At 34.4% G+C, this 26,071-nt stretch overlaps 1 protein-coding gene across 1 annotated transcript in view; it reads right to left on the reverse strand.

The window, feature by feature from the left end:
- The window catches only part of LOC127874020 (homeobox protein six1b-like), a 64,898-nt gene extending 39,027 nt beyond the window's left edge, over nucleotides 1–25,871 (reverse strand). The window contains exon 1 of the mRNA XM_052418126.1: nucleotides 25,735–25,871. Within this exon, the coding sequence (XP_052274086.1) occupies nucleotides 25,735–25,756 (22 nt within the window). The 5' untranslated portion in view covers nucleotides 25,757–25,871. The remainder of the gene's footprint in view (nucleotides 1–25,734) is intronic.
- Nucleotides 25,872–26,071: the final 200 nt, after the last annotated feature.

Genomic DNA, 26,071 nt, shown 5'->3' on the forward strand with positions numbered 1-26,071 from the left:
ATGTAACCGCGCCAGATGGCAAAACTATGCCTTCTCTTAAATGCCTTTCTACTATAAACAAATCAAGCGCGCCTTTGATATGATGTCAAACAAAACCCGAATCAGTCTCCGGTTACATCTATCTACAAAAATTCAATTATACAACATACTGTCACGAAATGGAATCATTGTGCGCCGAAATTGTTTAATGGACAAAGTTTAACGAAGTTTAATGCGAGGATGAAGTTACGTGGGATGACATTGAGGCCTATAATGATGACTTTAATAGGAAAATAAAAAATAATAAGCCCGTCTTCTTAATGGCTGGATTGTGGTTGGGGTTAGGGATCCGCGTATCAGTTTCAACTTTTTTACCCAAAATTGCCCGGCTGTGCCTCAGATGACTCAGGTTTGTATTTAGGAACAGGTGGTAGTCTAAGAATTGTAAAAGTCTTCTTTTCGTATCAAAACGTATGTTATTCTCTTGCCTTGAAAGCCTCAAGTCGTCCTGAACATTTGTGCAAAGACCGCTGATAGATCATTCTGGCTTTCAACAACCAATAAAAGACCTCACGTGGAATCATTCGGTTTTTATCATAAATATCCACCTTTGCAAACCCGAAAATAGCAGCGTCTTGCATTGGAAAGTGTAACAGATGTCTACCGATCTGGAGGTTACACACAACTGTAAGATATATACCCGATTAGGCGTGACGATGATAAGACGCCGCTGATAGTAGGGTGTAAGATTTCCTACAAACGCGTGAAGCATTCATCATCTTTATAATAACAACTATTTTACACCAATTAATCTCGACACTAGATCTGTATTTTGTGTACTGAAATGACGTTGTGTCCAATTTATATCGCACACCAACCGCGAGTGGGCTTGTAATTTATGCTTGCATATTGTGAAAATCCTAATTTAGACGAAATCGTGTTAATTATACCTCTTTATAAAAACGAAGACTGAATAAATGTTGCAAACATGCACATGTGCAGATATTGTGGTTGTGTTAATCGCATTATTACATTCTCAATTTAATTTAAGATAAAGATAATGTTGTTGCTATCATACTGTATAACACAATTTATAGCGATTTAAAAAATATAAATTTAACAAATGTATCATGTTTCCTTGTAAACGTTTCTATTCTCCGAAATAAGTCAATGATGTTAAAGGCGCATTTACACGGTTTGGTAAATTGACAAAATTGAAAAAAAGTGGCCGAGTGGTCTAATCCGCAGACTTTTTACTCCAGGACTCCAGGTGTCAATGGTTCGAGTCCCGCTGAGGGTTACCTTTTTTTCGTTTTTTAAATGTTATTCTTGTGATTTTTACTGGAGCTTTTTAGATCCAATATTTACATTGATCGATATAAAGCATTAAATGACAAACCTCAAAACATGCCAAAATCTGTGAAAAGGCCCCTTTAAGACTACATGACTCGCGTAATGCGAATAAAATATTGCATATATTGATCAGGAGCTACGATGTCCGTAAATACGACCACGAAACCTTGCATGACTTCATAGCGGAGAAAGTGGCCCCGCCCTTGGTCAGGAGCTCCGCTGGCCGCACACGGCACAACAGCAGCCATTTTTTGCATGAGGCGAGTCAGAAATAAAATACAACCCATCTAATCCAACCCCAAAAATGCATGGAGCATCCAATACTTGGTTCTGGTTTCATTTTGTTTCCACTATTTGTTTTCGCGTAAACGTTGGAGCGGTATTTACAGAGTATCATTTGAAGCGAACTGCATATAGCGCGCTGAACCATGGGTGATTAAGCGGATAATTTTTCATATTCTTGTTGTAGTGCTGGTATCGATTTCAATGACATTTTTCAAGCATTGTTCATTTAACAAAGGGAAAATTCAACAAACTAGTTTCGGTCACTTAAAGCGTTTTACAGGGTGTTAAACCGGCATGGTTGCCCGCGCGATTCGCCCCTTAGGGCTGGGCACTTGACAATTATGGATGGGTACCCAGAGATGGAAAACAGGGTGTAGAGACACAAAGCTGTGTGGTCGAGGACAGAGACACTCCAGGTAGACATTCACCGTTCAAAGACAAAAACGTCACCTGAGCCTGTAATTAAAGGGATTATCAACGACAGTTGAAAACGGTTTAGTGATGTTGAGAAAATAATTTTCAAAACATTGTAAGAGAAATCTAGTTTTCTAAAATTGGAAAAATCGTCTAACACAACGACGCTTTTGAATCGCGTTTAAAAAAAAAGATGTTATCGCCGATTTCTTTAAAAGATGAAGTAAATTGGGGACATGGACAACGACAATGTATGATGGATCGAGTGCACAGTCATCGAATATTGCCAAGATATAATTAGATATAATTAAAATTAATGCGGCATACATGCGCTAAATTATAATTATCGTCATACTCACTCATCAAAATAGGGAAGATTAAAATGTAGCAACACAAAACGCATGATCCTGTAATATTGAACTACAATATGTCATTGTATAATAGTATGCACTGCAACGTACATAAGAGCAACTGCAAACACCGGTAGTAAGAACCATAGTATGGAGCGTCAGCATACACTTCACATTACAAAGTTAATCGGTCAATCTCTTAATTCCTCAGCTATACATGTATGTGTTCATACCTAATGACCGGCAAACATAAACAAAAGCTCTGAGCTAAAAGCAAATTTCAATGGCTTTCATTCAAATCGCTCGCGAGCTTTCAGCTGTAGTTTTAGAGAACCCTTTGTGATGACCAACCAAGCGCCTCGATCACTGTGATCGCTCCCGTCTCGCAGTCATGCGCCTGAATAGATCGCAGAAACGTGAAGAATATATTTATCTGAAGTTTTAACTTAAAGTTTGAAAAAAAGAAACAATGGGAGCGATCGCGCCTTGATAGTGTCGGGTCCGCAAAGCATTTTATTATTGTCTAGAGTTTCATGAAAAGAAATCTAATTTAGTGTTTGTTTTCACGTAATTGAACAGTGACAATAAACTGAAGAAAACGTCTTCGTTTGAATCTGAACTAGATAGCAGATTGAATTTCTGTTAGAGCATCGGCTATAAATCTTCGACAGGCCGCGGTAATTTAAGGTCCTTCGCAAGGAACATTACTATTTACTAGCCCGTGTACTTGAATTAATATTTGGTGAAAATTTTGTAAGAGTGATGTAACCATTCCCGTTGCCACGGCATGAAAAAAGATTCAACCAAGCTACTGTTGATTTTGCTATTCGCCCCTTTTACCGTAAAAAAACAACAACGCGGCGTCAATAAGCAAGCGATATTCACATTTCATGGAAATATAAATGATGACATAATCTCAGATTTGTTTTTGAGTGTGTGTTTGTGTTTGTTTGGGAGGGGGTTTTGACATTTGAATATTTTTATGAGTTGGATTTCAGTGTTGGCCCCAATTTCGTATCATTGTTTCTATAATAGTTACAAAACACACAATAACTTTTTCAACATGTTTTAAGAATAAACTACTTTGTTCACTATTAACTCATGCAAATACGAATGCTGATGTTTGTAGCAGGTTAAATGCTGGTTGAAAGCTTGTTGAACGCTCATTGGATTCTGACAAAACGCTGTTCAAACGCTTGAAACACATCACACATATCTTATGATAGTATCTCAAAAATGACGTCGACTTTCCCTATATCGTCATCGCCGTAATCACTCGTAATTAAACCAATCGTCTGCTTTATAAAGACGACAGTCATCTGAGAAGCTTGCAGGAGTCGCCAGCCGCCGCCATAATAGTAGGTTCCTTTAATTAATAAAAGTAATCACATCGCGCGGCGCTGATTAATACATGATTGAATCAAGTTCCGCCTAATGACTGATTTCGGTCGCATCTTCGGATCTTTCCTGTGGGGCTGGAGACAATGATGGCCCCGGGAGGAAATCTTCCTATAGGCGGCGGTCCCCACTGCTGGTCCGCATTGTTCACGACGTTTTATATTTCCGATACTTTAATTGACATTATGTGGCGCATTCCGAAAGAAACGAGATTGTGTCTGAATAGGGTTAGGTGACAAAATTACGCGAATACCATGTACATGATTATGCGATTAACATTGTAAAAGTTTGACTTTGTAAAGTACCTATATCCACAAGTTCAATTTCTTGAATTTTTGTCATCTTGAATTTTTGTCATCTGGATCAGTCTTTATAAAGCCGAAATTGAATATACGCACAAGAAACACAACCATAAGAATAAACAGAATACCGGCTGAAACAACCTCGACCGCGCTCTGAGGAGACTGATGTGCGACCAGTGCGGGTTACAGTATACTAAATATTTTTGGTGTTCAATGCTATACCCTTTTAAACATGGAACGTCGTTTATTTGAAGACACGATTCTCTGTATGGGCACTTGACATGACTTTATTTTTGAATATTTCTATGTGCATGTGGTAAGAAAAACATTGTTGTATACTACAAATTCAGTGTTTTGCTTTAAGGTTGGAGATTACATGAGACTTTGACAGATGGCGAGATACCCTTATCAACTGGAGAGAAGCCGGTAAAAAGACATTAAAACAGTGACCTTTGATTTGCGTCGGCTTCTTACATACTGGATGACCTATCTTTTATATTGTTTAAATTCATTTTTCTTGGAATGCTCTTTAAGAAAAGGTATGGTTATGAGCGTGTCTACACGCAAAAGTTTTATTTTATTTTTTGTTAAAAGTTATTGCCTTTACATTGAATTTGTGAAAAAAATCTATTAGTATATTGTGACCTAAAGTGTCGTTCTAGATAAGCCGGTGCAGTCCTTACAGTCTTATCAGTAACGACAATTTTCGCCTTTTAACGGAATTTTTTGTTTAAAGAAAATACCTTCTAAACGAAAATCAAGGTTAGTCGGAAAATGTTAGTCCACACAGGCTAATCTGGGAAAACACATAACGAACATTCATCAAGTACCGTTTTCCCAGATCGATGCACATACTAGTAATACTAGTATCACGATGTCCACAAGTTATAGAATTTTACATTCCTTATAATTGTTCAGAACTGAACATTTTTAAATTGAGTAATTTGAAATAATTTCCACTGTGTTGTCATTAAAAAGTCGTAAATTTGTATAAACACAAAATATCATCCTCTGAACCACATATTGTGTCATTAACGTGTTTGGAAAGCATAGCCTTTGAACATTTAATATCCAGCCTATCTGTTGTCAAATCTTGGCTGATGAACGCATACATAACGTGGAACTGTCGCAGAGTAACGTTGCGATGTTCTTTATTGTTCACGATATCTTCACATTCGAATGATGTCCGGAGAACGGCATGTCAGCATTGAAGGATATTAAACGCCGAAAAGTGATGCATTTTATGTCTAATATCCCGCCATAACGGCCACAAACCATTTTCCACATTTTCATATGACAAATACGTCATTTCCGCTCATCCATCACTCTACCTTTTGCCGTCTAAATTAACATAATCTCCGCCGCGGATGTCTGCTGATGTCCGAGCAGTTTAGACGTTCAACAATAAATGATGGGGTCAGTATTTCCGGTCGGGCACCGATGATGGCGGCCCAATGGATCCCCGTCAAACCCGCTGTCTCAGAGGCATAAATCACCCGCAACAAGCAAGCTCGTAACTCATTACCCCCCGCACAGAATCATGCGATGTCAAAACGAGAAACTCATATTATAGTTATAAACTGAATGGCGCGACCCTTTGCTCCAGGAACCGGCTCCACCGATCCTTCGCCGCGGGAAGCCGCTTCCGCGGTATGGAAAACACTTAAAGACAATTTTTGAGTAATTGGCTTCGATGTAGATCCGGATCCGGGGCAGTAGAACTCAAAGTAAGGGATGGGGCGAAATTGAAAATTAATTTATGTCAACAAAATAGGGAATGATCAAAGTAAACGGCGGAGAAGAAACCCGATATAATAGCCCGATAAGTTTCCAATAATATTCTGCATCGATGTCGAGCCGTCTTGGGGTAACGGCTATTAAATTTTATCGTGCAAAAAGCAAATTAAACAGAGGTGTTGTTAATTACGCCTCAGCTGTAACTCTTTCGGCAGCCAACCAAGTCGACTGCAACTTGGGTGGCCCAAGATATGATCGAGAAAATATGACTTATGATGAGGATGAATTAACGTTCCATCTCTAAATTTAATGAGAGATAAAGCTAAACAGAATGATTCTCATCTGATACAATTGTATACTCTAAAAGTTTATGGCTTCTGTGTGCGCTCCCGAACTACTGATCGCCGGATCTGTTTAATAGAATAGACAGGCTGTGCAGTTAGCAACTAAATTAACTCTTGAACGTGAAAGTGATATTGTGAGTGGATGGGGGTTTATGAGCGCTCTTTAATATGTATGCGATGTGATTCGATTTCGCCGAAGACTAAAGTGCGACTTGATTAGACAGAGACCTTATAACATGGTCGAAACTTGCCGTGTTTATTTGAACAAGATTCACCCGAAGAGATCAAATAAAACCATGGAAACTTTATAGCAATGCTTAGAGAGCCTGTGATATTTGGATACGTGTGTAGCATGTTTGTTTAGACACATGATTCCCCTCTGCAAAGATTACGATTCGTTTTATGATTATCAAGATAAACGCAACCTGTTAGTATTAATTAGAATCGGTGAGAATGCGGTACTGGTTTTCGCGATCGCCACGTGCACAAGGCGCACGTGCGAACATCTGCGCGCGCATACCGCGCTATAGCTGTTTGTGTTGGGTGGGTGGGGTGGGGGGGGATGAACAGTCGGGGAATGATGTATTGAACAATGTTGTGATATAAAGATTGTTAAGTGTAGGCCCGAAGCAAGTAATAGCGAAATTTAATCTTAATTATTAAAATGGTTTCCACGTGTGAATTGCTCAAGCGAGTGTGTGGTGCAATTTACAAAATTATGATGTAAAGATGGTTTTGGTATTGGCCCGAAGCAAATAATTACGAAATATAATATTAATTTATAAAATGATTTCCATCTATGAATTGCTTTATTCATGTTGTATATTTTTACAAAACCCAACTTCTCTATATACATTAGCAAATAAAAAAGCCTATACGAAACATGTTTGCAAAGGATTTATTTCGAATAGCTTACTTAGATTGATTTATTCGTCATCGAGGTTATATAGAAAACTATCAGCGCCCACTGATATGGCTGCAGGCAAGAAGTAACACGTGATCGGCCTATGACTATTAAATAAGACTGGACATATCGTCATGAAACGCACACACACACACACACACACACACACACACACACACACACACACACACACACACACACACACACACACACACACACACACACACACACACACACACACACACACACACACACACACACACACACACACACACACACACACACACACACACACACACACACACACACACGTACTTGTAAAACCTTCCAACCGGGGAAATGTGTTCTAAACCTACCAACCGGGGACCACTATTTCCACATATTCTAGAAAGCTGAAAGTGATAAAGAACAGACAAGTTTCGAACCTAAAATACGATTTTGACATAAAAATTATGATAAATAGGGTAATAAATCAAAGAAAATTTTACATGCAAACCGGGGAATTATGTGCGTACCAAATGAGGAACTGCGATGTGTGCCAACTGGGGAACGGTGTATACCAACAGGGGTGCTAAGTGCGTACCAACTGTGGAACTTCAATGTGTACCAACAGGGGAATGGTGTATACCAACAGGGGAACTTAGTGCGTTCCAACTGTGACACTTTAATGTGTTCCAACTGGGGAACGGTGTATACCAACAGGGGTACTATGTGCGTACCAACCATGGAACTTTAATGTGTGCCAACAGGGGAATTGTGTTAACCAAGAGAGGAACTTAAGCGCGCTATCACTGTGGAACTTCAATAATGTCCAACGGGGAACTTGCGTTGACCAACAGGGGTAATTGTGTGTAATCATTGTACCGTTGTTAATAGGACGATGGCGTGCACGTTCATGGATAATATTTAAGTTAGTACAAACATTGAAAAGAATATGTATGAAACAATATTTAAATTAAATATGTTTATTATATGACCTTATATAAATTCTACAAAAATGCCTCATTTGATTGACTCAAATATTGTTCACATCAAAATAAGCATAAGAGACATAACGCAAATCAAACAATACATTTATGACTTTATTAGCTATAAGCCGACTACAAGCATGCAAGTGCTGCATTATACCATAACAATCATGGTGCAATTAATCAACAAATGAATACAATTTGTTCTTAAAACTAAAAAATAATGTTGTTTTTTTTCAGGCCACGCTATTTGTCAAACCGAATGAAGGAGAGGGGGAGGCAGCTTATTTGTTTAATTCCTTTTTTCCATCAGAAAAAAATATTCACGATTTTCACGTACTATGAAGTTTTTTTATCCTAAAAGTAGAACTGCTCATATGCATGTAGATTGAGTAGTGTAAATTTACTTTGTCCTTACTCTGACATTATAAAATAACTTATGCATTTAATCCTTTGAAACAGGTTAACATCAGAAAATTCATTCACACGCATGGTATCTTCCACTTCACTTAAATTGTCTTAAATACATTTATTGCATTTTCAAAAATAATAAAATCTGTAACTTTAAACAATCATGAACGTTTTACAACGAATGTGGCAAGGCCTGAGAAACAAAATAGTTTAGTAAACTAGCAAAACGACTTGATAACAATGCATTTTGATGCGCCAGTGACTTAGTCTACGGCGGTAGGTCAATCTGAATAATGATCAGTATTTATTGTTATAATATATGAAGTCCAATTCTACAACTGTGATACCATTACACACGTGGTGTATTAAAAAAATACAGTATGTATGCACTTATTTGAGTAGAGAATGCCAAAAACGGGTTAACGTTAATAATGAACTTACATTTAATTCTACCTGTCGAAATAACAGATTATATTTTAAGGAAAATAGTCACTGGCAATCGCATAGTTTTCCCATGCAAACCAAACACCTTTTTTCAAGATTTGAATTCACGTATTTTGTTCAAACTACCTTTATGTAAACCAACTTATGTACCTAATTTTTGCATAAAATATAATAGAAAGAGTGTATTTTAAGCACTGAAGATTTATGCCGATTTGTCAACCATATATTATTTGTTGAAAACAATATAAAGGTTATAATTTATGTTGTTATACACGTATAATCACGGCTGACTTTGACAGCATTATCATTATATAAAAACACTAATAATTAAATATGTGCCAAAGCAAACACTTATCCATAACGTAGTTTAATATTATTTTAAATCACTTACATTATAGTACTTACTGGGGAGTGCACATGTAGATCAATTGTTAGACCCTTGTTGGTGCCAACTTAAAAAGAATTTGTACCAACAGGAAAATTATAACAGTGTGACTCAATTCTGAATATACCGCACCAAATCGAACAAGATCAATTTCGCATGCATTTCAAAACACTTAATTACATTCCAGATGGCAGATAACATGGTAAACATAATGATTAATCACTTAAAACAACCGACATTATAGCATAATATCGCAAAGTGTATAAACATGATTAATTATTAGCTTTGTGCATGCATTTACATATGACATATAAATATATGTTTCAAATATGTTTTGTTCTAGGTAATCTACAGCTTGTTCAAGTGTGTGTATATGCAGAGTATTCGAAAAAACAAGTAAATAGCTTGTGTTAGAATGCATAAAAGAGGTCAGTCGCAAACGCGATACATTGTTTTAACAATATCTTAGTCTGGGAAATGGGTATGTTAATTGATCTTTAACCATAAATGAGACAAAACATAACTTAATCTCTGGCATCTTAGTAATTTTCATCGTCGTTGAATTATAGACTTCAAATAAAAACATGGGAAAAAATGCATAACTCCTAGCGAATTTTTGTAGATCAAGCAATTTTGATATGAAAAACATATAAACATACCAATTATATACACAAAGCAAATATGTGAATTGAAAGTTAATGTGAATATCTACACGCAAAACAAATGCACAAAAGTCTGTGTAGGAAATTATTGTAATATTTAACAATAATTTAATCAATTCTAGTGCGATATTTACGCAATAATTTACTAATTGGTAAATTTTTACTTTGAAATAACTATTAAGTACTCAACTGCAAGTCAGACACCTGTCATTCAAAACAAATTTTGTAAAATTGACAAAATATTCATTTGTATTCTTCACATTGTAGCAGTAGTTTAGCAATAGTTGTTTTATGTTATTTACATTTATCTTATTACATCTAAAAGTGTTTGTTTGTTATGCTTGAACAAAATGTTTGTTTCCATTTATCCGACTGAATTTTTTTGTGCCTTCTCTGAACGTTTAGCCTTCTAGATTGATTTGTTATCATGTTTACTATATTCATTCATATCTACCAAGTTTGGGGTAAAAATTACTTGTATAGTGAGTAACTAGTAGAAACTCGTAATAGAAAGTACAAAGAAACACTCTTTGGCCGAACTATATACCAATCCTAATTTGTTCGGCGATATGATTATGAACAAATATCGTTTTTGACTGAACCGTATTAATAAAACATTCAAATACAATAAGCACACATATATCGTTTTCGAAAAGAGTATATAGAACAAGAAAACACACAAAATACATGTGGCAACTTCATCCTTTAACGTATTCTCTTAATTGCATTATATGTGTAATATTTTTTGTTTCAATTAAATTTCTGCAAAAGTCTTTTTTTACATTTTTCCAACTTCTGTTGTGAAGGTCATTCTCACTTTCAATACATACAAGTATTTTTTTTCCCTGGTAATTTAACCATTATCAAAAACCGATCTCAGTGTCTGTGAACAGCTCCTTTTTCGTTTTCACTCCATTTCTTTTTGGCTGCTTGTTTTGTTCTCCTGGTATTTGAAGTACTCTTTTCTGTACACGGATAATAAAACACCATATGACGTCGCTAACTGCCATGTGTAAGATACTCATATTAAATATATATTCTTCAGTACAATTTTTCATAGCAACATTACGACAAAAGCGTCCAGGTACTTACGGCACCTGATAATGACATCGATGTCACACGAGAAATTTGGAAACATTATTTTGCCTAATGAATCAAACAATAACATGTAAGCAAATCATGTTCTAAGCAACATAAGAAACTTGGAGATACATAACTTAAATGCATTCACATGTGTATGCATACCTTTGTCTGTTATTTTTGGTTGACTGGTGCTGGGAAGCAGAGTTTAAGGTCTTCAGTATTTTCATTTTCTGATGATTCAGAAGAATATTGTTCATCTGTCGTGTAAATCACAAGATCAAAAATTATATATAGTTTATAATATAACAATGATGGAAACAACCGAAGCACACCAAATAAATATGCAGTTAGTGCATTGAAATTGAAAAATTAGAAGTAGCCAATGTAAACCTTACTGAGCACAAAATGAGTGTAGACTTTACATTCCACCTTACCTGGTCGTCTCCGATAAAAAAGAATTGCCTTGCGTAACACAAGTATATTTCAGAAAATGTTTGTAATTCTTTTTATCACTTCAGGTTATCAAGTTCGGTAATGAGCCCATTATTAACATTATACAAGTTTACTGTATGAATTTAACACTGACAATGCGACAAACCTTCAATACATTCGTCGTCAACATCAATATCGTCTAGCGAATTGATAGAATTTCTGGTAATTTGTCCACTTTCCATCATCATGAGCAGCTTGCTGACTTTGGCAAACTGCATGGTTCCATCTGGTAATCTGTAGAATTCTCTATGTACCCGAATGTCGTGACCAAGAAATTTAGCTAGAATGTCTAATTCATTGTCAGACAAGTTAAAAAGCTGAGTCATTGTGACAATATGTTTCCTTAACTTTGTAGAACGAAGCCTTTCCGGATGTTCAGCTCCACAGTCAATTGTAATCGAACGTAATACATCTGTCCCACGAATATGCGATGATGCAGATTTTGTGGGAAAATATATTTACTATTGAAACAGTTTGTTAGAGAATTTCTGCTGCGTATGAGGAGGTCGATATTTTCTTTCACCTGTCTTGGAAACAGTACTGCAGCTATTCGACCTCGTTTTGCAATAATCTCTGTACGGTAAAAATAACGGCACAGGTCTTTTTCCAGTTTTGTTAAACATCCATCTAATTCTCCATCGTCATTTGTCAATTGTTTTTTGAATATTCTTCGACTGTCATTTTTGACACCTCGCCTGATCGTCTTCGATTAAACAGAATAGTTTGACACAAGCAGATTTCAGACAACTTATGCCATGCTTGCCTTTTCTCGCAATCACTTGCTGATCCTTGTAAGGTATGTTCATGTGTTTCTGCTTCATGTCGTAAGTATTCAGACATTACTTTGACATCATTTGCCAATGGCAACAGTCCTTTCTGACTGTTCTACTTAGCCTCATGAAGTGTTCTTAAGGCACTGGAAGACACGTCATGCGTCCAATTAATTTCAAATAGTTTGGAAAGCTCCTCAGCCCTTGTTTGCAGATCCCGGTTGTTTGTTTCGATTCCTTTCGAAATTAGAATTTTTAGACATTTCTGAAGCGTTGTGCCAATCTTTAAGGCTAATGATGGTGTAGCATAAGTATTGGTGTTTCCGTCGAAGCCTGCAACGTTTTTGCAAGATTGTGTAATAAATTTGAAAGCATCTGGATACATGAAATTCTCCAACGACTTTTCAACATTGCCTGAACAAGATCGCATGTCTTTAAGCAATCTACCAACTTCTCTTAACTTCTGTCTAATATAATTGTGTTGCTCTTCATCATGGTCCCTTTTTGTACATAGTTTTTCACCGAATGCAAGGATTGTATTATCACTTTTGACAATGCGACTTATTTCGTCGTTTCTCATGGACTCGATTACTCGTCTTAAAATAGTGCTTCCTTCTTTTGATTTTGGTAATAGCAGGCTGCTCTCTAAAGCGAGTCGTTTTCTTGATCCCGCTGCATTTGTAAACTATCATTTTTGATTGTGCCTCCACAGGATTTTCTTCGGGTAATACCCGTAACAGTAAGGACAAGGTCCATACTCGTCTGCAGCTACGCGTTGATTGTGACGTTGTGTGTATGACACAAACAGCTGTCCTTGGCCATCTCGCTTTACTTTAACATTATGGAGATGGTTCCCAACGTTCCCTTTTTTTCATACATTTTTTTATTTTGTGCTGAATTTTCCGTATTTAATAAATCGTTCACATCTTGCTCATCTTTATGCTGCGAAAGCAAATGTTTTTTTAGTTTTGTTTGAGCCTTTTCGCAAAAAAATCAATAAAATCTCTTATCGTAATGTCTGTATTCACTGTTATTTGTTTGAACGATGGTGATGTTGGTTTTGTGTGCCTCTGCGGATGATTCGTCACGTTAACGAGATTGCAAGGATTCAACAGGAGGTAGTGTTGACGCTGTCTTCTTTTGAAATCTTTGAATGTTTGGTATGAGTTCGACAAATACCGACTCATCTGACGATGCATCGCCTTCTTCCGGAATATAGTCTTTGTCATTGTCACTATCTTGTAAAATACAGTTGTTTTCCTGTGTGTGAGATCATATAAAAATATGAAAATATCACAACATCATAATTTGTTGTTGGTGAACTACATCCATAAAAAATGTGTAAGTGTAACATAACACTTACCAGAACGCATGTCTTAATAACAGTTCGATACTAGAGGTTGAAAAAAATCTGAACTATATATAATCTTAGATAAAATGTTTAAATGTGTGTACTGTATTGCAATCACAAAATCGTAATAAGTTAACGTACATCGATATCCGATGATTCACTGTTCAACATATTTTCTGCTGCATCTTGTGAATTGTACTCTTGTGCAGTGTCGCTATGTTCTTTAGTTTCGGTACTCTGCAACACAATTCAATGAGACAATAATAGAGTAAGATTCATACATCCACGTTACTTAGTATCAGTTGAAATTGCAATTCTTTATTAGCAGCATTTTCAATTGATATCATCACTCATGTGGCTTTTTATTATGATGTAGAAAATCTAAGTTACATGATAATTTTGTGTAAATGTTTGCAACCGATGGTATAATACAAGTTTAATTCGCCTTCGTCCAAAATAGTTTACTTTTGCTTATCTTACATCACATATTTTATTTTTTGCAGTTCACTGTCATTGGTGAAGATTTGAAACAGATTGATAGCTTGTTTTGTCGACATAATAACAAACTGAAAAACACCCATAAAACATTTTTAAAGGTTGCATTTAAATGATCAATTTCAACAAAACGGTTTCAAATTTAACATATCTTTGATTATTCATCTTGAACGTATCAAGTTTTTTTTAAAGATTGGCTGAATACACCGACGTAGCATGTCTTAACATATACCAGGTTGTTCCAAACATGTTATCAAAGTTCGAAAAAATATACAAGGAATATTTTTTACAGATACTAATAAGACAAAATGTATGCACGGTTAAATGAAAGGTATTGTACTTCTCTGGACAAATGTGTTGGAAGAAAAAAGAACTGGTGAACGGACTGTGGTTCACAGTAAATCTTGTATGTATTGTGCGGTGGTTGGTGTAAAATGGAATATCTTTTCTTACCCATGTCAGAATGTATCGTATAGCAAAATATCGAGTAGACGCTATTGTTGTTCTGTCGTTAAGATAAAATATCAACCAATGTCCATATGTAACACGCAAGTAAAATTTCCTAATGTCTCAGAGTTTCATACACAGTAATTGGCAGCGTATAAGTCTTACACTGAAAATTAAAATTAATGATATTACACTTCTTGGATAAGCGATAATTAACGTTTTTGTGACTATGATGAAGTCGATGTTTATAAACTACAGTGGTTAATACACATGCGCACCAGTTTCATTGACAGGTGTAAATTCTAAATTCTTTGTGTATATGAAGATTTTGAAAGACAAGTAGTTCAAAGTCACTACAAATGGTAAACAATATTTTATTCTTTTAAAATTCGCATTACGTGTGCTATAACATGTTAATATAATGATCATCGACGTACGTGTTATGTTAAGCCCAAATACCAATTAGCATCACCCGGAATAAATATTGGCACAATATAATTTAAGGCAAAATTACGCCCATTTCACTGAAGACTAAACCAAACCAGAAAATACGCCTTAGTAGCTTCGACATAGTGAAATATTACAAACCGTCTCATCGACTTCTTCCGTGTGTACGGATGTTGTTTGTCCTGGTTCCTGGCTGTCCGTAGATCTAGTAGTCATTGTGTTGCCTATTCAAAACAACAATAAAAAATGGTATAACACATAATCTAATCAGAGTTAAAAAGTTCGTTATTCATGAAACCATTTAGTACAACACATTGACATTAATTCCTTGTACACAAATTATATATATATATATATATATATATATATATATATATATATATATATATATATATATATATATATATATATATATATATATATATATATATATATATATATATATATATATATATAACTGCCTAGAGCTCTACTTTGTTTAACGTATATTTATAAAATATATTCGTGAAATATGTACCGTAAAACAAGCTTTGTAATGAAATGATATTTATATAAATCGATCTTTAGAATTCGTCTTCCAGTATTACTTTAACGTTTACATAAAAGCGCTTTTTAATAGTAATTAAAAATTGTAAACATAATTAAAAAACTTACCTTAGTTAAATGCGTTTGTTCGCTCGAAACTCCATTTTTCCAACTTACTTTCACTAAATGATATAAATACCGAGTGTATGATTTTTAAACAGCGCAACCGGGGATCTGTTATAAGCCTGGATACACACTCGATTGTAATATCGTCGAGATTTGTGTATATTTTGTGCATGCTTCAAACCCACTAATCGGGGAAGGCGTTGGATTTCTAATTTAAATTGACAGTTTGGTATTTCATACACGTAGATTAGAGATTTTCGCCTAAAACCGACCGGGGCATTCCCCGGTTGGTAGGTGTTCCCCGGTTTGTTGGTGTGTATTCATACGATTTTCCCCGGTTGGTAGGTTTTACAAACTCACACACACACACACACACACACACACACACACACACACACACACACACACACACACACACACACACACACACACACACACACACACACACACACACACACACCACACACACACACACACACACACACACACACACACACACACACACACACACACACATATACATTGTGTATGACAGGCGGCCCAGACACAAGCGTTGGTGGGTTCAGCGCTTCGTTTATATGGCCCTAGTTTTATGGTAAACTGGGCTTAAAGCACGTGCGTAAAGTGTCGTACCAGATCAGCCTGTGCAGTCCGCACAGTCTAATCAGGGACAACACTTTCCGCCTAGACTGGATTTTCGTCAGAAAGAGACTTCCTTTAAATGAAAAATTACGCATTAGAGGAAAGTTTCGTCAATGATTAGTCTGTGCAGACTGCACGGGTTAATCTGGGACGAGTCTGTGCAGACTGCACGGGTTAATCTGGGACGATACTTTATGCACATGCACTTAACGAAATTTTCCCCGAACGAGATCAAATACAATTCTACCGCGTTCTGAGACAATTGAGCATAATGCTTGTGCGTAAATTTTCATTCCAGATTAGCCTGTGCAGACCCACAGGCTAACCAGGGTCGACACTTTCCGCATTTTTCGATTAAATGAAGTCTCTCCTTAGCAAACATCCAATTTAGGCGGAGAGTTTCGTCCCTGATTAGTGTGTGCGGACTGAACAGGCAAATTTGGGACAACACTTTACGCTCATGCATTATGCCCAGTTTTCTCAGAACGCGACTCAATTCTGAATCTGGCTTACACAAAATTTCACGATTAAGCACATCACACGATGGTTATTTAAACCATTTGCCATTCGTATGATTAAAAACAGAACAGAACTAAACAGTTTATTTGACTTGTTCATACGTGCATGTATATACAGCAGACATAGCCCGACACAAAAATTTATAAAACATATTGTATATTTCTTTATAAGCATTTAAATTGATAACCAAATGCTGATTTATGTATATCTGATTTAATGTTATAATCCTTTTACCATTAAAATCTACTTGTTGTCCCATCATTCACCAATTGCATTTTGAAAAACTTCATTACATGTCATACTCCGTTTAACACTGCAATAAAAGCCAGTCTGCTTATTGTGAAACTCATTTGTATAGCGAAATCTGGAAATAGATGTTTTTTGTGTGGGTGAATTCAGTTTCAACAATCACATTAAGTAATACGCATGCGAAAATGTAAATATATATGTTCACATGATGGCGATTCAAAAGATAATTATTAGCAGTTGAAGAAGCAATACATAATCCAGTGTCTGAAATGAAAGTCAATTTAGTACTACTTCTTCAACTTCATCTACTACTAATACTGCTACTACTTCTACAACTTCTTCACACCACCACACAAACAAAGAAAGGCTCTGTACTTCTACAACTATCTACATTCATCCTCCTCAACTATTATCACGACAAGAGCCACATTTCATATAGATGTGAATGATACAATCAAATGCGTTTACAAGAATAATCCACGCCGCTCTCGGGTGCATATTTTATTAGTTCACAGTTGAAAACCGAACTCATTTCGAGATCACGTAATTATAAAACATATTTGCACATGTACTCTAGACTGCAGCTGCAACCACTAACACCTGCATTGACTCTTAATAGGGTAAGGAACTTTAATTTAAATTCAGTGATAGTCGTTCTTTGCTTACACGTACAAGTTCTCGAATTGTCTCTGCAACTTAATATGATTATTTGATAAAGCGTAAAGTTTACGATTATTCTAAAGTATTTATTCCGTTTTAACACTTTCGGCCATGTTGCCTTTTTCAGTAAATTGTACAGAAAAATTCAGTCTTTAGAATATTTTCTATCAAACAATATATGGTTTTGGGATCTAATTTTGTATGAAATATTTGAAAAAAAAGAGCTTATCCAAATAGACTTTCTTCTATTTTAAATCAAAAAGAGGTCATAATGCAGTAAACCTGTGTGTGATCTAAATGCGCAATATTGCTATACATGTACATACACGTTGACAATATAGCCCCCCATTGATGCAAAAATGTATCATGTGCCTTCGTTTTTAATGACACGTGGTACATTTTTTAACCAATGGAACGATAGTGCACATAAAATATACGTACACTCATTGCTGCATGTTGTTATTATTAACTAATAATTAACTTTGTGTTTATTTTATTTGGGAATTAAGCTGATCCAATCGAACCATTTACAGTTGAACGTTTAAATTATTGTTTAAACATCGTTTTGTAAATATTACAAGTTTCAAATAATAAAACCTTTTGTTTTCAATTGACTTCTATCGAACGTTATTTATATCAAGTATAACATAAAACATATAAATTGAAAAAATCTGAAATTAAACAATATGTGTTTGTAAAACACTATGTCCCCCCATATATTTGACCTTTGACCTTTAAGGATGACCCTGACCTTGACCGTTCACCACTCAAAATGTGCAGCACCATGAGATACACATGTATGCCAAATATCAAGTTGCTATTTTTAATATTGCAAAAGCTATGTTAAAGTTTGACGCAAACAAACCAACAAACCAACTTTAACAGACAGTGCAAAAAGAATATATCCCACAGTATAGACTGACGGACATAACAATTAAGTAATTATATAATTTAGTATATTAATATTATTAGCTTAAATGAGTCGCGTTCTGAAAATTGGATTTGTTCGAAGAAGAGACTTCATGAAACGAAAAATTACATAAAAGCGGAAAGTGCCGTCCCTGATTAGCCTGTGCCAGGCTAATCTGGGACGACACTTTACGCACATGCATTATTCCCTATTTTCTAAAACGCGACACAAATAATCTTCCTTAAACAAATATGTCGTGTGTTCGTGTTTATTTTTAGACCGAAACCTCTGAAACAACTTACGATATGTACATAAAGGCATACAAGGTGTACAGTTTCACCCGCGCGTACATAAGTTAACACCGATACATTAATCAAATTATAAGGGCAAACGTATACATTACATAGGTCAAAACATCTGAAATGTATACATATAAACAAACATAATAGTTGAGACGGTGCACGCAATATTTAAATGTTTAAAATGATATCAATTGTAAGCCCCGCGAATCGCGTATTAATACACAATATCATATGCTACGGATGCTGGGATAATGTTTCAATGGATGACAATTCTTTCTGTTGCGCTCGTGAATAAAACATTCATAAAACGGGTATTATTCCGCGTTGATTCACTGCATAAATGAGAACTATTTTATAAATTGTTAATTTAATGTTTAAAACTGATAACAGTTTTCATACAGATTACGTTTGACAGTAAATTGACACGTAAACAATCGATTATTGGCCGATACAACGGTGATTCGACAATGATTGTTCGATTTTAACATGATATGACTAGTATTTTAGATGAGAAACGGTCACACTATTTTACTCTTCTGCTCTCAATTCCAATAATTCGTATAAGTTTTGTTTGTATTAATAACAATTAATTAAACTGAATGTAATATAAAATGTTAACGTATACTTATTTATATAAGCCATTTTATACACATACATGTAGGACCAACTACATATAAAAATGGACGAATCGATTGTATGAATCAATATTTTAAACCATTTATGCCTAATCGACTCTCCCATCCTTCTAAATTGGATGAATTTATTTCCAAAATTAGGGATGTCTAGTATATTTATTTCTATATTTTGAATATTTTTTACAGAAATTTCTTTAAGCAAACAGCGCAGACCCTGAAGAGACGCCACATCATGCGGCGTCTTATCTGGGTCTACGCTGTTTGTCAAGGCCTTTTTCTGGACGCTAGGCATTAATGGGTTAATTTCCTAGAAACCATTGCAATTATTGGTTGAATGTATGAAAGCACGTTCCTAAAAAATGTTTATCTCTGTATATTAGGTTTAAAAAAAGACAGAAACATTTAGTTCAAATTCAGCTTAATTCTCAATACGTATCCATTATATTTAGGTTACGTCCCTATGTTTTATATACATTACCAGATTGGGTGATTTGATATGCAATTATATGTTTAGTTTATATCGAATAGAAAAACATGGAGCATAAACATAAATCTCCAAAATAGTAATTGGCTTTGAAGTAATTATTTCAGTAAAGTTTGATATCAGAATAGAACAGAATAGTTTATTTGGACACAATTACAATCGAACGCAATTATAAATTTTGGCTGAATTCATTACAACGGCCAGGTTTCTATAATTATTTACTAGACCAAATAAATTAATTGAATGGTTAATTTATGTATTTGCGTTAATTTAGTTAAATTCTATAAACATTTATTCATATCATAGCCATTAGTAAGCCTATAATTCTGATTCGTGATGTTGATAAATCATCTTAATAATCACATTATTATATAACTCATACAATTTCCTCATACATTGTAAACCGTCAGTGCCACCTCAATAAACGTATATAGCGGACAATATAGGTTTTCTTTCTTCAATGTGAATTATTTTCCAATATCCGTTTTGTAAAATGTCAAATCAAAGTTTCGCCTTTTTGATTTATCAAATCCTTAAACAATAACCGTTATAACAGTTATTTTGTTTACAATTTAGTAATTGAATATAATTAATATTTCAATTTAATCAGACCTTTTCAACTTCAATAAATTATGTAACTACATACACACACCGTAAAATAGTAACAATAAAACTTATCAAGTGTCGAATGTAAACAATAAAGAAATTAAATATTTAAATTATAAATAATAATTATCACATACCTTAAAATCAGAATACATCAAATTAATATTTATTTAATGATTTATTAACAATGCATATTCGAATGCAGTTATAAAAAATAAATAACAGTTAAAGGAAACATTAATATTTAAAAAAAGTTTAATGTATCGATATTTGCTACAAGGAATAACACGTTTTAATGTAAATTACCGCACAGCTGTTTGCAGATGAAATTCAGATAAAATTGTGTTTAACAGTTATATAATTTAATTGTACAATCCGCGTCTGAAATATCTTATAAAATATATAATATTAATATTCCTTTTATATATACCATAAGATGTATGTTGAATAAATGTTGTTGTTTGTGTTTTTAATAAATATCATCATCAGAAAAAGGACGAATAAGTATTTCAATATTACAAGCATGTGGCCAGTAATAACCCTTATATTGCCAAAATATTTATGTATTTTGTAAACACAAATTAAATATATAATTTCACAACACCCAATATATCCCATGAAATTCTATGAAATGCATCAAACTAGTCCATTAATATACATTGGATTAGAAACACGTCATCGTTCGTTTGCAATGGAATGGAACGGCTTAGAGAGCAAGTACGACGGCCGTGATGGAAATACGACCATAATTATGTGCTCGAGATATCGTTATAAAAAGTCACTTAAGGTCAATAAATTCAAGTGAATCTTTCAACAATACCGTGGCCCACCAACAGACTTCAGTGGCTTGTTTTTTCGTCTTCACAAGCAAATCACTGTGCAGATCGTTTATGATCTAAATATCCTTTATTTGTTTGTAAATAAAAGCAGCTAAATCCCGTCAAAGGTCGAGAGTTACCCACACAAACGATTTGCATGCTCAAGCGCATTTGAAAACAGTTTTTTGTTAAAATCTGATAATTTTTTATGAAGGTCACACAATTAAGTTTTCTGTGCCTGTCAGTATTATAAGTTTTCTTTGAGGTAGGGGTGTTGTAATCTTGTATTCTTTGTGAAATAATCTCGTGCCACACGAACGTGATAGTATCAGGCGATTATTTGATATAGTTGTCAATATGAAATACTTACGAGTTCAAGAGCTTCTAATGTATCTAACGTGACTCATGCTTACTATAAATGTACTTCTTATTAACTATTGCCAAAAGTAGTTTTAATCGTAGTTCACACCTTTATTATCTAAATGAAATCACAGGTTTTCATATAAGTGTGTATTTCGCAACATATTGTTCATGCCATTACACGTTATTTTTATTTGAAATTAAAGTTTTGCTATGTTGAAACCTGTTGAAATAACTATTGGTCATGAAACGTACCAAAGTAAAGCAATTGTTTAGAAGTTAAAATGATACATCTCGTAAGTGAATATATCTCCGTTTTATATCAAAAACTTAAAAAGTATCGATTGAATTGCTGCTGAATGTGCAATTTCATATCCAATCATTTAGACCAGTACTGCAAACTGTGTTGTGAACTGGTCGGTTAACTAATAAATAAAATACTATAATACGCTTAAATCAAACATGAATTATAAGTAAAAAACTAGAAATATATTTCCACTAACGTTCTATAAATTATACTGCATTATGCCTGCAATAATGTGCGCACTACATTTCTGTTGAGTATGTCAAACCTATAATATCAAATTGCCAATTTAAGGTTAATAAAGCAAGACGCATGCAATTTATAACACCTACATTTAATTGTATAAAAACTAGTAATGAAAAATCATCTAAAACGGAAGATAAAGCAAGTTGTAAGTTATAAATTGATTTTAATAAGGGTATTTCTTTAGTCATGTTTAATATGGAAAGCTATGAACTCAAACTTATATTGTGATTGTCCTGCTCGTCATCCGTTAAAAATGCTTAAAACTCCGAGAGTCTGCATTGACCTTGCTAAGATAAACCCCAGTACACCTCGTTTTTGTTTTGTGTTTTTGTGTGCGTAGAAATTGTCGCTTGTCTTATGAGCATTTGCTGTTATAAAAGAACAAGCGGAGATTCTCTAAGTCACTTAACGATTTAATTATTCTAAAACAAAGAAATACTGCATATTTAAAGATAAAAAAACGTGCCCAATAAGGCTATAGCAACACGCAATTATCAAAATAAAACATCTGTTCGCATCCCACAATGAAAAAACCCCCATCCCAATCCAATCCATTTTCTTAAATCCACAGATACCATGCTTAGTTACAGTTCTATATAAAAAGCATCTTCTACACAGAGCATCCCTCCGTTTATTTGCAAGGTTTACCCGTGCGAATGCTTAATAGATTTTGATATTTAATATCCTAAATTACAGGCTCGGATAAATTGATGGCAACATTTCACCTTGTCTTGCCAGCAGCCTGTGGAAAACCAGGACAACGAATTTCCCAGGCAAATGTGACTTAAATGTTCTTAATTTGAATACTCAAATGTCCACGATTGAATAAAACACTTTTGAATTTATCGCATCGCATAACGGAAAATCGGTGTAACAAAAAAAAATCTGTCAAATGTTGTGTAGATATCAACAAACTGGTTTTGCGCATAATCCGCAAATATTTCTTTGCTCAACCGTACTAACAACATGTACAGCATGCAACGATGTTTGTTTCATTGCATCTTTTTTTCTCGAGCCCAGAACAAATATTTAGAGACAATACATCTCCGTACATATTTATAGCCCAATTTATCTCGGGTAATTGCATATTTGCAAGTTTGATACAATGAAGATATGGTTCGGACGTCAGTTCCTATCGCGATTAACGTCACCCAGAAGAAAATATCCACGATGAAATTGCAATGACAGTTCCATCTGTAATTACTGGGTAAACGAGACCTAACTTGGTTACTGATGACAGACGGCTTGTTTGCGCAGACTCTCTGCCCAACTCGACCTGACGTCGGGACGTTTGTATGGGCTCTCTTGACAATATTCGGAAGACTAAGGAAGCAACCATTATACTTGCAATAAATACTTCCGTATTCTGGAAAATGTGCTTGAGCGTTATGTGTTTCTTTTAGCAATATTATCATTAATATTTTTTGTACACAAACCAGAATTTTATATGTGTATTTCTCGATATTTAAAATTAAATCTTATTATTGAAATCATTGAAAATACCTTAAAACAATGATTACACCAAATTTATGAAAGGATTTTAGGTTGAGCTTTTGGGATGATTAAAATATCGTTATTGAAGCAAACTTTAATTGTGGATGATGTAAGGAGTATTTTGATATTAGTTTATTGACATCCTAAGTATATATAATTAATTATATTAATCAATTGAAAATGCGAAAATGATTTAAATCAAACAATTACTGAAATAATTACATGTTATTCTTTTTTTTTTATAAATTGCTTGTAATCACCATAGTACAAATGTTTGAACATTATTGCCGTTTTTATACCGACTTGCCATCGAGCATTTTCGATGCGGAACTGTACAGTTTGTCACAGACATCTAAATTTCGATTTTATAATTGCGAACAATTTTGGAGACAACTAACTGCCGGTCTCATTACGTATGGGTCGGGTTTCAGATTTACGGCCAGGCTGTAATGACGTCTGGAGAAGAGATCCAAGACTAAACAGTATACCTCTGGTAGATAGATGGGGATGTCGCGTGAACCAAACCTTGTAGAGAAATGGGGGTAAAATGTAATTACAGATATGTTCTTAAACGGAGAATTATAGGCCTGCGTATATGTGTTTTCGTATTTAATATAAGCATGTTTTTAGCACATTCATACTTGAAACATTAAATACTTTTTACATTTGAACACAATCAAACAAAAGATCATCCAATTAATTTGAATCACAGATCTAAAAAAACTAGTTTTTTTATGCCATCGCTTTTATTAAGTAATAGTTCATTTTTGAATTATATTACATGTCCAATTAAATACTTTTAATAACGCTATTGTGTAAACTTAATGACACACATACACATTTTCACATTTAAAATAAGGTATCAGAATTTATTACTATATTTAATGTTAATGTCATACGTAATTTTAATATTTACAGATAGTTTCTAATAAAAATTAATTTCTTGAAAAGTTGTATTGGTTTAATTGTTTTCCTGCAAACTTAACGTTTTTTTTCTGACTTTGGTTTAATTATATAGATATTAAGTAATTACGTTATACACATACATCCATATCTCAGATTACACTTAATAAATGTTATATAAAAGTACACGTTGTTATAAAATATAAATCTTCTCTTTTTATAACACACTAGTTATAAAATAGTAATAACATTAAATAAACCAGTTAATTTATTATGTGACATTTTAACGCTGACAAGTTTAAATTAGCTATTACATCTGCGGAACAAGTAACGCGAAAATAACGGACCATTTATTTTACTCTTATAGGGTTAGTACACACTATACCTTGTAAACTGTGATTTGATGGTTTGATTGTCATTATATGGATTATGTTCGAGATTTTAATCATCTGATATTGAAGCATAATCTTGGTAAGGTTACGGCCTGTTAGACCCAAACATGTGTCAACAATTGGCGGTTAATTTCCACATAATATTATTACAAAGACGTTGCGTAGCGAATACTAGTGTACTAAATAAAAGATAAACTGGAAGATCGAGTTAGTATATTGCAACCTTAATTTCTCAAAGACGTGTCTAATAAATAGAAATATTGTGGGACTTCAATATTATTTAGTTTATGTTAGATATACTTTGTCGTAAATGATTTCTCACTATGACCGGTCTATGTAATAGAATGAATGAAAAGTACCCGAACTCGCATTCTGCAATATCTTATGTTTGATCTGCATTATATATTATACTAAATGCGGATAATTAAAACACCATTAGACAATGCTAAGATTACAAATTAAACTCCCAAATAAGGAAAGGATATACTAACAATGTATTATGTAACGATACGTGGCTACTGTTCTTTATATCACTTACCCGCATAGTGGTAAGGATCCATTGGTGCGGTGTATTATTTCCACTGTCTTGTCAACTCAATATACCGGCACGGTTTACCAACGTCCTCTTCGCCGGTCACTCGATCTCACTGGGTATAATATCTTTTTTCTATTTTGCGATTCCCGAACCAGCCTTAAGAGAGAATATACACATAATACCCGTGTTTAGTGTTCGAAATAATAGACAGTTCAATATTTCGCGTATAGGTTTTCATAATATTAACGTACGCCCCACCCCAAGCCGAAATCGCTTTGTTTTGTGTACACCGATACTCTCTCTGCTGAATGGTCGCTATCCGATAGCTCTGTTCGCTTGA

This window comes from Dreissena polymorpha, chromosome 3 (assembly GCF_020536995.1).
Source record: "Dreissena polymorpha isolate Duluth1 chromosome 3, UMN_Dpol_1.0, whole genome shotgun sequence".
Classification (NCBI taxonomy): Eukaryota; Metazoa; Mollusca; class Bivalvia; order Myida; family Dreissenidae; genus Dreissena; species Dreissena polymorpha.